This window comes from Diachasma alloeum, unplaced genomic scaffold (genome assembly GCF_001412515.2).
Source record: "Diachasma alloeum isolate Michigan unplaced genomic scaffold, Dall2.0 Dall_scaffold_01318, whole genome shotgun sequence".
Classification (NCBI taxonomy): domain Eukaryota; kingdom Metazoa; phylum Arthropoda; class Insecta; order Hymenoptera; family Braconidae; genus Diachasma; species Diachasma alloeum.
Window position 1 is genome coordinate 127,637 of NW_021681422.1, and position 12,067 is coordinate 139,703.

The 12,067-nt window shown below is 36.4% G+C and overlaps 1 protein-coding gene across 1 annotated transcript in view; it reads right to left on the reverse strand.

Moving 5' to 3' along the window:
- LOC107046347 overlaps positions 1-11,867 on the reverse strand; it is a 117,145-nt gene extending 105,278 nt beyond the window's left edge. The window contains exons 1-2 of the mRNA XM_015268951.1: positions 11,855-11,867; positions 9,538-9,651 (exon numbers count right to left, since the gene is read on the reverse strand). Of these exons, the coding sequence (XP_015124437.1) occupies positions 9,538-9,651; positions 11,855-11,867 (127 nt within the window). The remainder of the gene's footprint in view (positions 1-9,537; positions 9,652-11,854) is intronic.
- Between the last annotated feature and the right edge of the window lie 200 nt (positions 11,868-12,067).

Here is a 12,067-nt window from a genome sequence, read left to right on the forward strand (position 1 = left end):
TCCACTCACGAAGTTCGGTACGTTTGGAAAGGTTTTCAAGTTTGAGCACGTCAGCACTGTATAAAAACACTAAATTTTGTAAACTGTCCCTTTAGGCGCAGGAAACGCGGCTGCTCTCGATTTTAAGAATTTTTGACTATTGATCAGTACCAACAATCGTTTCTCTTAGATTTCAACACCAAAAAGTCACCGTGTGTAGTATCAATATTTATTGAAATTGAATTACTACCGGAGTTGCATATCGTCCGATCGATTCCGCGAGCTATTCCGCTGGGTCTAATATGTCGAAAATTGGCTAACGACTGCGTGTGTTTCGTGGCAGTTTTTGTCCGGTGGCAAAAACCCGCAAATTCTCGAATCTTCTTTGTATGATTGTGATTGGGAAATAGCCGAGGAATCGGTCGTTGCTCGATGCTGAAATATTCCAGCGCAATGGACTGTGTGCTGATGCAGCATTCGCGAAATGTTAGAAAGAAGCCTTCTACCCACTCTTTTATTTCTTGATTTTAATTTTGAATTCCGAATATAATATTTTGGATATAACATTTCTAACGGTTGAAGCAGTAGTCAGGCAGATTGGGTTGAAGTAATAGCATATCGAGCTGGAGCAATAGTTGGGAAAATTTCATCTGGAGACCATTGCGGGTAACTCTTTCTGGAACGAAGGACATAGCAGAATTTTCAGGGGGATGTTCATGAAGAGCGAAAAGATCTCGATAGTATGTTGACTCATTATCTCATTCTACCTTTTCAGAACTGAATGAAAATTTCTACATTATTGGAATCCAAATACCCTTCTAACAGGAGTGATATGCTCAATGCAAGGGATTTCATGTCGTCATTTTTTTATTATTTGTATCAGTTTGGTTTTCAAGGAGAGAGCACAATATCTACGCCTGGAGGATAACTATCATTAATTCTTTATGTAAGCATGAATATTGTCAATTCAGAAATTTTGAGATCCAAGAAAAAAAAACTTGAAAAATTCTACCGAACAGGAATCCACATGAAATTTATACATACCGTCGATGCGCCAGTTAATGCCACTGCCCCCCTTTCTGCCACTTTCGACACATTTTCGGTTATATCGAAGTGAAAATATTATTTTAATCCAAAAAGGGCATCGTCAACCCTTAAAGAGATTTATTCTGCCCTCTCTCACGCAAAAATTATCACTTTCTAACCGTGGAAAGTATTTTTTATTCAACCGCCAAATGTGACAGACACGCTGGACGTGCTAAAACGGTTGTGGCTCCCCCGGAAGGGTTAGAATCAACAGTTTGGTTTTTACTCAATTTCTCCAACATGTAAGTATAAACTAAGAATTAAATTATAGGTATCTATCATAAATTGATTGTTCTAGAAAATACAATCGTTAGATATCAATAAAATTATATTTTAATTCGCAAAAATAAGTGACGACTGACTCCTCCGAACGGACCCACATGTCACTTAACGCCATGAGTCAACATAACCTTTGCAAATCATTTCATTAAAAAAAAAATCAGAATCTATACCATTCAATTCGAAAAAGATGTTGATCCACTTTGTTTTAATTTGATGAAAATTCGTACAATGCATTTATAATATATTTACATACGATATTTCCTTTTTTCACTAGGACGAAAATGAAGAAAAAAATCCCAATAATAAGATACACAGAATTGACTTTGAAGCAGGCTATGCAAGATGTGGAGAGAGAATCTCCAGTCGCCACTGCTGCTAAAACTTATAACATTCCAAGAACTACCCTGCGGTACAAAATGACTGGAGTATTGAAACCTGTAATCCATAGGAGAGGACCATCCTGCGTACTAGGTGAAGAAGTTGAAGCTCGAATGGTGGAGTGGACCATACACATGAGTGCAAGAGGATTACCTATCTCAAGATGTCAATTATTGAATAGTGTCAAACTCTAATTATATTTCTTATAAAACATAATGTATCAAAGATCTCTTTGTCATTATTTAATAAATATATCACTATTTCATTCTCTCACGATAATTAAATATGATTAAATAACTCTGAGTGGCACTAACTGACACCTCACCATGGCAGCAACTGACACAAACCGTATTGAGGGTGGCATGAACTAGCACATGAGTGCCTTTTTTTTCATAATTTAATTTAAATAAATCTATCCATATTTTAACATAAATAATATGCAGAATTCGAAGAAAAAACTATGAACTTGCCCCTGAACCAACCGAATTTCATGTACTACTGAAAACGTACATAACCTCAATATAATACTGGCGAACTCGTCTCCTAGTGACATCAACTGGCGCATCAACGGCATTTTGCCATTGACAAATCAGTTAATTACTCAATTATTCAGTAGTAATACTAGAAGTGCTATTATGTTTCTGCTTATTTTCCGATAACTTCGGTGCATTGGGAAGAATGTGTCAAATTTTTCTCTCAAATTTGGCACATTTTTTCTTTGCAGGAAAATTTTCTGAGCATGAGTGGTATGCATGACTTGAAAAATCAAGAGGGGATTATATCGTCGAGAATTTCTTGAATTTTAATCGTCCAAGTTTTGATCGTAATTAATAATATTAGATGAAGAAGTGACAGCAGCTGTTGAAGACGAGGACTCATCGAGTGATACAGATTCTGCTTCTTTAGAATCTGACGATGCATATGAGAAATGTGAGCCTGAGGTGATCGATGCTCTGTTGCCTGGACACCTCTGTTCGCTGGACACCTCAGGTGTTGTTCCCATACCTTGAATATGGTTGCAACCACTGACTTTTTAAAGACTCTGAACACGTTAGCGAAAGTTAAGAAAGTCCACACAGAGGCCATGAATAGATGTAACGTCTTGTGGAAAATGATGGGCTCACCTAAGCAAAAAGAGCGAGTAATTGAGATTCTCGCCCATGTTCTCCGTCGTCCAATGGTTGTGAGATGGCACTCGCTTCACAATGCTCTATTACAGATTGTGAATGAGGAAGAAGAGATTTTTAGGATGATCGCCCAGTTAGGATTCAAGAACACCCTACGTGAAGCAGACATGCAGTATGATCTCGCCAAATACTTTATTTACCCCGATATTGTGAATTTTCACATCATCTTATACTCGAATTGCTCCTACAAACTATTCTGCAAATAGTTATTAAAAAATAGAGAAGGTTTTTCCAATAACTTTGTAACCGAGCCATTTTTTTCGAGAATTCACGTTGATTTGGAGAAGAAATAATTTTTCTCACAATTTCTTGTACGTCAATGAAGATGGAAGAATTACCATTGATATTTTTCTAAGTCTTGGTTTGCCTCTATAAATTTTATTTTCAAGTCAACTCCCTATATATTTAGGATTCAAACATGGTGAATGAACTCAACCTTCAGTTGAGTGGATCCATACACCTTTTCTGACATTTAATTGCTCATTTAGTTATTGTTGAGATTATTTCGGGAATCTGGATGAAAGAATACTCAGATTCAGTGCTAAAATTATCATTTCACTCCAGCTTTGCAATTTTTTTTTCTCAATCGGAGAGCTATGGATTGTATTTGCCTTTTAAATGGACAAAATACCAAAAAACTACAGTGAAACTGGAGGAATTGCTGACACTAGATCTCATTTAATTTGATATTCCTCATTACTCTCTGGCAATGAGAATTCTTGTATTGAAATTTCTATTATTTTTTCCCCATTGTATAGAACATATTTTAGAGCAATCATTCCATAGATTCGTATGTTTCAATATAACTCATGCTATTGAGATGATTTCCATAGAAATTCGGTGGTATGAATTTTCGAAGTCCTTTCACTAAATTTGTTTCCTTTTCTCATTGCAAAGTTCAAGCAAAAAAACTCAGGTAATTCAAGTTAAGAAATTTCTGTAGAAAGCATCTCAAACAAATGATTTTTATAGAGAAATCGAAATTTATAGACTTTTCTGTGAAATGTTTTCTATTGGAAATTTTTATGAATGTAAACGCACAGAAAATGCTCAGGATTTTTTGATAGAATCGGCGAAAAACTAATAGATCTTTTGATAGAAGTTGAAGAGAATTTTTTGGCAAATACTCCAGCTTTTTTTCTAAAAATTTTTTCGTATGTGATATCCGTCGAAAATACAATTTAACAGTAAATTCCTTTTAAATTAAAAAAAAATTATTTCCCAACGGAAAACCGTTGGAAATTAAAATTCTCTCTCGCGTTGAATTTCTTTTTATTTTTGAAGGCCAAGGGGCAGCTGCAAATCGTAAATTGTCGGGAAACATTTTCAAAACTAAATTTTCTTCGAAAATCCGATCGTAAAATGATAGACATGGGTCATGCTCTTGTCGCGCCAAATACTCTCCAAGTGCACGCCCAGCCTATCTCTCTCTATCTCTATTGTCCTCCGACGTTTCCATGACGCGTCGGGTGAGCAAGTGCATTTGGGAATCGGGGAATTTTCCCTTCTTAGCGTAAGGTCTGTTCATTTTCACGGCTCAGACTCTCATAAAATTAAAATTCGAAACTCTCGTTCCGAAAATTTTACAAGGGGATATTTGAGTTTCTCCTGGCGACAGGAAGTAATAAATCTCCTTTTGACAATTTTCGATGTTTTAAAAAAAATATTGTTTGTTATTAACAAATTTCAGTTTAATAAACTCAGAATTTTTAGACGATCATTTTGATCTAAAAATCTTTTCGTTACGATAATTTAAACCGGAGGTTTCTGAAATGATCGTAACTCAAATGATAATTCAAATCAACTGTTCTCTAATTTTATCAAATGAACTCAATTCAATTATTTCTCTCTACAACTATTTTCAATTAAATTCAAATGAATTATTATTCAAGTTTGATTATATTTTGATTTTCACGTAAAATAATAATTAATCCTATTGATTGAATTCAGTTCAATTCATTTTAGATTCATTTCTTTAAAATACAAAATTCAAGTATTCCGGAAATTATTTAAACTTATGGCTCTCAAGTCTATTTTTAGTATAGTTAAATTATTTCAGAATTTGAATATTTAAAGACAGAGAAATAAGTCTCTTTCAAATTAATAAATTATTGAGTTTGAATTGCGAATAATTCAAACTCAAATAATTTACCTTTTGTTTAAAACGGAAAGAGAATGACGTAAATAGATTAATTACTTTATTATTATTAAATAATTTTCTATTTTCATTTTTACTAATATTTAGATAGTTATTNATTATTATTAAATAATTTTCTATTTTCATTTTTATTAATATTTAGATAGTTATTATTATCAACATAATCAAAAAAATATTGTTAATCAATAGTAAAGGTAATTTTTAATAACTAAAAATTGTTAGTTAAGTTAACAGTTTCTGGAGGGAGAAAATGGGTCCTCCCGAAGCAAAACCTCATTGGTAGTTGGGGGTGGAAAAGTCCGCCCACACCCCAACATCTCCATGTGGAGGGGTCGGAGTTAACCCTGAAACATTGGGACCGGGAGTGTCAGGAGTGAGAACTATGGGCCAAGGTCAGAGACCATTGGTCCCCGAGTTTTCGCGCCCTTACATCTGAGGACACCCCCTCAGGCTGAGGATACAAAACCACTTGCGCGTCGTTTTGCTCCTCAGTTCCATCGTAGCTCATTTTAGCTAGTTTTCAACACTAGTTTATTTTCAAGTCCTTCGTGACAAATTTGGTTTTAAGTCTTTCGTGGCTTATATTTTTTGTGTTTTTAATTAGTGTAATATTTGGATTGTGTCGAGTCAATATTAAAAAAAATTTGAAATCAATAAGATAGTGCGGCATTATTAATAAATTGTTCAAGTGAAAAATTGTGAACCATACTGGATTAGCAGAGATCAACAACTGTGAGTCTTGTGAATCTAAATTTTCAGTGTTTTATTTTATTCTCTTTTTAAAATATAGACTCTCCGGAGTCATTTTAAATTAAAACTTGTGTTCGAATTTTCTTTCAATTCCCTATATCCAGTGGGGTTTATTTTTTTGGGAATTATTCCAAATTACAATTAGAATTTCCTCCCTTGTAAATTCTATTAAATAATATTAGCTGAAGTGACCTATCTGGTCTTGAAAGCTCAATCAGAAATTTTAGATCATGTCATTTGGTTCATTTTGACGTGACACGTACGTGATCAGAAATTTATCCAGTTTCATAGAGTGATGTTCGAATAAAATTAACCGTTGTGAGAATGCGCTGATTATTGTCTCTCCAATATAATGATGACAAATGACCAAATTATTATTAATTTTTTTAGATATCTCAAGGAATATGTGCAAATCTTCGGACCTATAGCAGTAACGATTGATGAGTTACAGGGAGAAAAGCACTGCACATATTGCTATTTGATCCTAAATCTCATTTCTCTACATAATAAGCTAAATTTAATGCTTTATGATCCTCAGGTGAAGTTATGCAAACCTCTGGTTCAGGGGTTAATCAAAGCATTGAATACACGCTTTCGAAATATTGTTGATATCAAAGAGGAAGGAGAACTCGCTGCTATTGGTGCGGTCTCAAACCCAAATTTCAAGAGAAACTGGTTGACTTTTCTTCCATCAACTGCTCAGCAGCGAGTGACAAATGCGATCCTGAGAGAAATATCTAAAAATACGAAGAAATCTGCAGAGCCTCCTCGTCCACCAAAGAATAATTTCTATGACTTTGAGCCAATACCTAACAATGGCGTAAATATTATATTTGGAGATGCTGAACCCAAAAGTGAGCTACAGCAGTTTATGGCAGACCCTCGAACCGATCTTTCGATGCTTCATTCATATCCGATGATTCGCAAGGTGTACTTGAAATAAAAAACTCCATTACCCTCATCAGCTCCTGTAGAAAGGCTTTTTTCATATGTAGGTATGGCTAATCTCCCTCGTCAGAATCGCCTTACTCCTTCTAACTTTGAGAAGAGAGGACTGACTCATGTCAATGAAGCCAAAAAGTTCTGAGGTAATTCAGAGAAGTTGCTTCCATGGTAGTAATGCCTTGAGGGCCTGATCATTAGATCAGATCACCAGTTATGTACAGATGAGAGTTCAATTATGAATTAGGTAAATAATGTAATTTGAATATGAATAAAGTGTCCTCAAAATTCACAGATGTTATTTTTCAATTGTAGATCCAGTATGCATAAATATATGTATTCCAAGAAGAATCATCAAGTACTAAATACCAAGTATGAAGTATTTATGAAACAACAAAATAGTAAGTACTTGATTATTTTGTATTTAAGAGTACTGAAAATACTAAATAGTCAAGTAATTAGTACTTTCGATAGCTTCTAAATATTAAGTATATAAGTATTTAGTATTTTGGATACCGCGAAATGTTAAATACCAAGGTATTTAGTATTTAGATCAGCTGTTAAATAGAAAACTACTTAAGTATGCCCATCACTGTTCAAAACACACAACTATTTGCAACAAGCGACGATGGCGCCCCCCAATATAATGTAATTTGGATACTCTTTCAATCGTGATTTTTAATGTCGGATTTCAACAACGAAAATTCGTACTTTACGGCAAATTTATGGTCAACAGTATCACTTTCTATAATTTACTGCTTATAGAGCTCAAGACACATATTACGAGGAAACAATGTGATGAGCTTCAAGATTAAATCAATGTTTCTTAAATAAACAGCACCATGTATTCAAATGACTGCTCACATGCTGCGTTTTATCAATTATTGAGAATCATCAGTAGCTCCATAAATTGGAAAAAGTATTTCATAGTTTGAAACTACGACTATCAATTTGGAACAACTATCGAATAGTTGAATTAAATTTTAATTGATCGAATTTTTACCTTGTAAAATAAGTCTGGAGCTCTATTTACAAAACAATTGTGGACAGTAGTACTGTTGATCATAAATTTTCCGTAGAGTAGGGACTTATATCATTGCAATCCGAGATACTAAAAAATTAAGTCTGAGACAGTCGCAAATGTCCACGTTATTCAGTTGGAAAAAATTTTCACCCTTCCTAGTTGCGTTAGAACCTAAAATGTTGCACCATCTTTTTCATCTATTTTTCGGAATCGACTTATGGGGCGTGGACCATTCGGCCCACATTTAATGGCCCCACCCTAAGCTGCATTCTCAAGGATGCATTCATCCTTGAGAATGAATGAAGAGGCAGAGATGAAAGAAACAACTCAAACGATGATTCGACAAAACTGCAAATTCCCTAGAGAGACAAATGTTGAGTCTTCCAAAATCATAAGAGATCTCGGCAATTCACAAGGTTGCAATAGTCGGGTTGTCCGTGTGACGTGGCACCAAAACCCAAACGCGAATTCCTCTAATCTCGAATAATTCATTCAATGACCGCCAGCAATTCAGCTGAACTTCCACGTTTTTCCGAAGTTTAACTAAAAGTAAGAATCCCCTTTAATAATCACGTAGTTCGATAATATTTTGGGCCGAAACGACGAAAAGCTTTGAGTCCTGAATAGTCAATTTTGACAATCAACCAACACATAATTGGTACATAGTATCCGAAAAATAAGGAGAAATGCTCCTCAGAAATTCTCACTATACTCAATAAAAAAGTAATGAAACAAAACTGTAACTAACGGCAATTTCACATCAAAGTATAATCATGTACCTGTACACGACTTCATCGTAGAATTTCGAATAAAAACGTAAAGAGTATGTATAGAGTGATTTCTTTGATTTTATGAGAGAGAGTCGCGATTTTTCCATTCCAATAGTTCGCACCCCTATCCAAGGGTGATGCAACACCCCATTCTAAGTTTAGCTCACGGGAACCAGCCATCAGGAACCTCAAGTTACTAGCCTCGCAGGGAAAATCAACGTTTGATTCAAATAAAATCCAAAAATAATTATCAAAATTGTCGATTCACATTGAAAATTATAAGTGATAAAATATCCGGGTAAATTGAAAATAAATCATTCGTTGCCTTCAAAATTTTTGTTACTAGACATCCTTTCACCATGTGCACTTTCTCCCGAGGAGAGAAGTACATTTTTCAATAGTGTGCCCCATGGATAACCCCATGGGAAGATTGCACCGGTCCTCAGAGATTACTGATGCCGAGATGCATTCCCAGCCACCAAACACTCTCCTGGATGAGCTGATAAGTGCACCAACTGAGTGCATAAAACACTCGTCTAGATCCCTGATTCTCTCCTTAGAAATGACACTCCAAGTGAACCCATTGTCACAATGAAGATGAATGATTGAAATAGTAGAAATACTCGGTCTTAAGGAGTCTTGAAAAGATGAGCTATACCTCATAACATGCGGCTTGTATCTCATAACTTTGTGGCCATAAAAAATATGGCGGCAATGTCTTGCATACTTGCTTTGTTTAATAAACCAATGAGAAAACATTGCACCTTTTGTCTTCTTTCCGTTCCGGAAACAAGAGAGGAAAAAACATGTCGTTAGTACCTATCAACCCCCTCCCCTCCTGTGCATGGGGAAGAGTCTCGCAAAACAAGCGTCAATCCCCTAATACTCGTGACGTAATTTTTCGATACTGACTTAGTGAACAAAAAAAAATTAAAAAATATTCCCGAACTTAATCGAAAAATTTATTAATGTAAAAAGTACCTGGTTTTGTTTGTTGTGCAGGATCGCCAGTAGGTTTGATAGGATCCTCATTGTCTCCCACTTGAAAAATCTTACTCTTCTCAGTTAACCCTCCGATACACTGCTCTCCACCATCTGAAGAAATAAGATATTTTTTGGTAATTGAGTAAATCGAAGAAATCTATTAGAAATCTATAAAATTAGAAATTTAGAAATCTATTTTTTCGGATTTGACTGAAAAATTCTGTCACGTTTTCCGGTGTTTTTCGTGATTGCTCATATTTAAGTTCCCAGTTTTTTTTATTCCCAATTTGATTCGATGGTGAATGGATGTATCCACCAAAACCAAAAAAAAATTTTTTTTTCACAACCGGCCAAGTGCGCCGTTTTAATCATTGTATTTTTTCAACAACAAAAATTGTATTGTTTCTCGGACCAAAAAAAAATGAAAAAATGGCCGAGTAGCCATTCCAATGCGTTATTGTGGAAAAATGCCTGAGTACTTATTTATGGACAGTTGTTTCTGGAAAATTGAAAAAAGTGCAGAAATAAGGAAGAGCACCGAGTTCATGAAGTTGAACTTATCATCTTGAAAAACGACAGAACATTTCATAATATCTAAACAAAATTTCAGCTTCTTCCTACAGTCGACGGTACTGTTGCAAGTTTTAAGTTTGAACTCATCAATGCCAACTGAATATTGTCTATTCCTATGAGTTGCAGGGTGGGTATGAACATAAAAAATGTGATTATCCACAAAAAGTCAATGAAAAAAAGTGTCAATACGAATGGTTCTTTAAAAAAAAATTGTTCAGAAAATTGTCAAGACCAACCTATTTGGCGCGTTTTATTTTTCTTAATGCGGATCCTTATATGGGAGTGTATTATTTGACATTCACTTTAGGACTCAAAAATTGCGTTGAAGCATACTACACCTTGCTAGGTGTTCAAATTTTTAAATAGTCAATCGTGTCATTGTGTTAAATGAAATTGTCGAATAGTTTTATTTGATACCTCGAGCTTATTCTTTTCCATTTTCAAATATTTTCATTTTCATGAATAAAAATTAAATTAATTAAGGCAGTGATCGCTACGTAGTTACCGGCATTCGCGACCTAAGGACACGGAGAAGGTTCCTTCGACCATGGTGTCCACATAAAGCGCCAACGCCCCGCAAAGAAAGTCCTTCAAAAAACCGCGCCAAGTGCGTTCGTTCTGACAATTTTCTGAATAATTTTTTTTTAAAGAACCACTCGTATTGAAACTCTTTTTCATTTTGTGTGTACAACCACACTTTTTATGGTCATACTCATCCCGTAACTCATGGGAATAGACAATATTGAGTGGGCATTGATGGGTTCATAACCTAACTAACATTTGTTGAAAATATGGAAAATATCTAATGAAAAATTCGAAGGTCCGCGGTGCAAACTAGCAAAAATGGTAAACATGTAGTAACACTATACATGAATAGAACAGAGGCACGGAGACTGAACATGCTGCAGTTGGGGTAACTTTTGTGGGTAAAATGTTGACCCGCAAATGTCCCTAATACCCTAGGTACTCGTGGGAACAGCATGGAGTCAAATTATAAAACAAACACATGTGAACATCGAGGAGGAATCAGCGGGCAGCCTGCCCAACAGGCAGCACTTGATGCAAGTGCGGAGATGATGAGGACGCAGGCATGGGATTGGTTTGACTAGCTGATCAACAACCTGTACAACTTCACTAACCCAAAGCCAAACGACCATAAGGAGATTAAAAGTAAGATGGCGGCTATTGCAACTGCTTTTAGAAGACTGAAGGAGACCGAGATGCCTAAGCCAAGGTAAAAAAGCCCCCTGCATCGCTTTACTCCGGTCGTCGTGCGGACATCAGTTACGTCGTCCCACACTCGGACTTTTTTCCGAAACGACGGCGAAGGACACCGATGCGGAAGAACTGGAACAGCTAATGCCAAGGCAAACCGAGATGGCGAAGCCAAGGCAAAAAAGCCCCCAGCATTGCTTTACTCCGGTCGTAGTGCGGACACCAGTTACGTCGTCGCACACTCGGACTTTTTTTCGAAACGACGGCGAAGGATACCGAGGCGGAACAACTGGAACAGCTAACGCCAAATTACCGGGGAACAGTCACGGGGAGGCGGCGCAAGCGTACCTCTCCGGAAGCGGAGTCTAAAGCCACGAAGAAACGAAAGGAGCATGTAGCACCACCGTCACCCACTGCAGAATCGCAGCTTCCTAAGAGTCAGAGTGGCAGAAAGCCAAACAAAAGCAGAAGCAGAAGAAGCAGCTTACATAGCAGTCTTCAAAGCAGAAGAAACGAGCGGAAAGACCTGATGCACTCATCATTCGCCCAAAGGACAAAGGGTTATACTCCAAAATTCTTAAACGAATGAAGCAGGACGCGACTGCCCTGGAGTTCAAACAATGCGTGGAGAAGATGCGGAAGACAGCCACAGGAGATATGCTCATTATTCTCTCGAAGGAGCACCCCGAGGAGGTCCCCGGTCTGCAGGCCGCCATGATCGAACTCCTCGGAGAGGAAG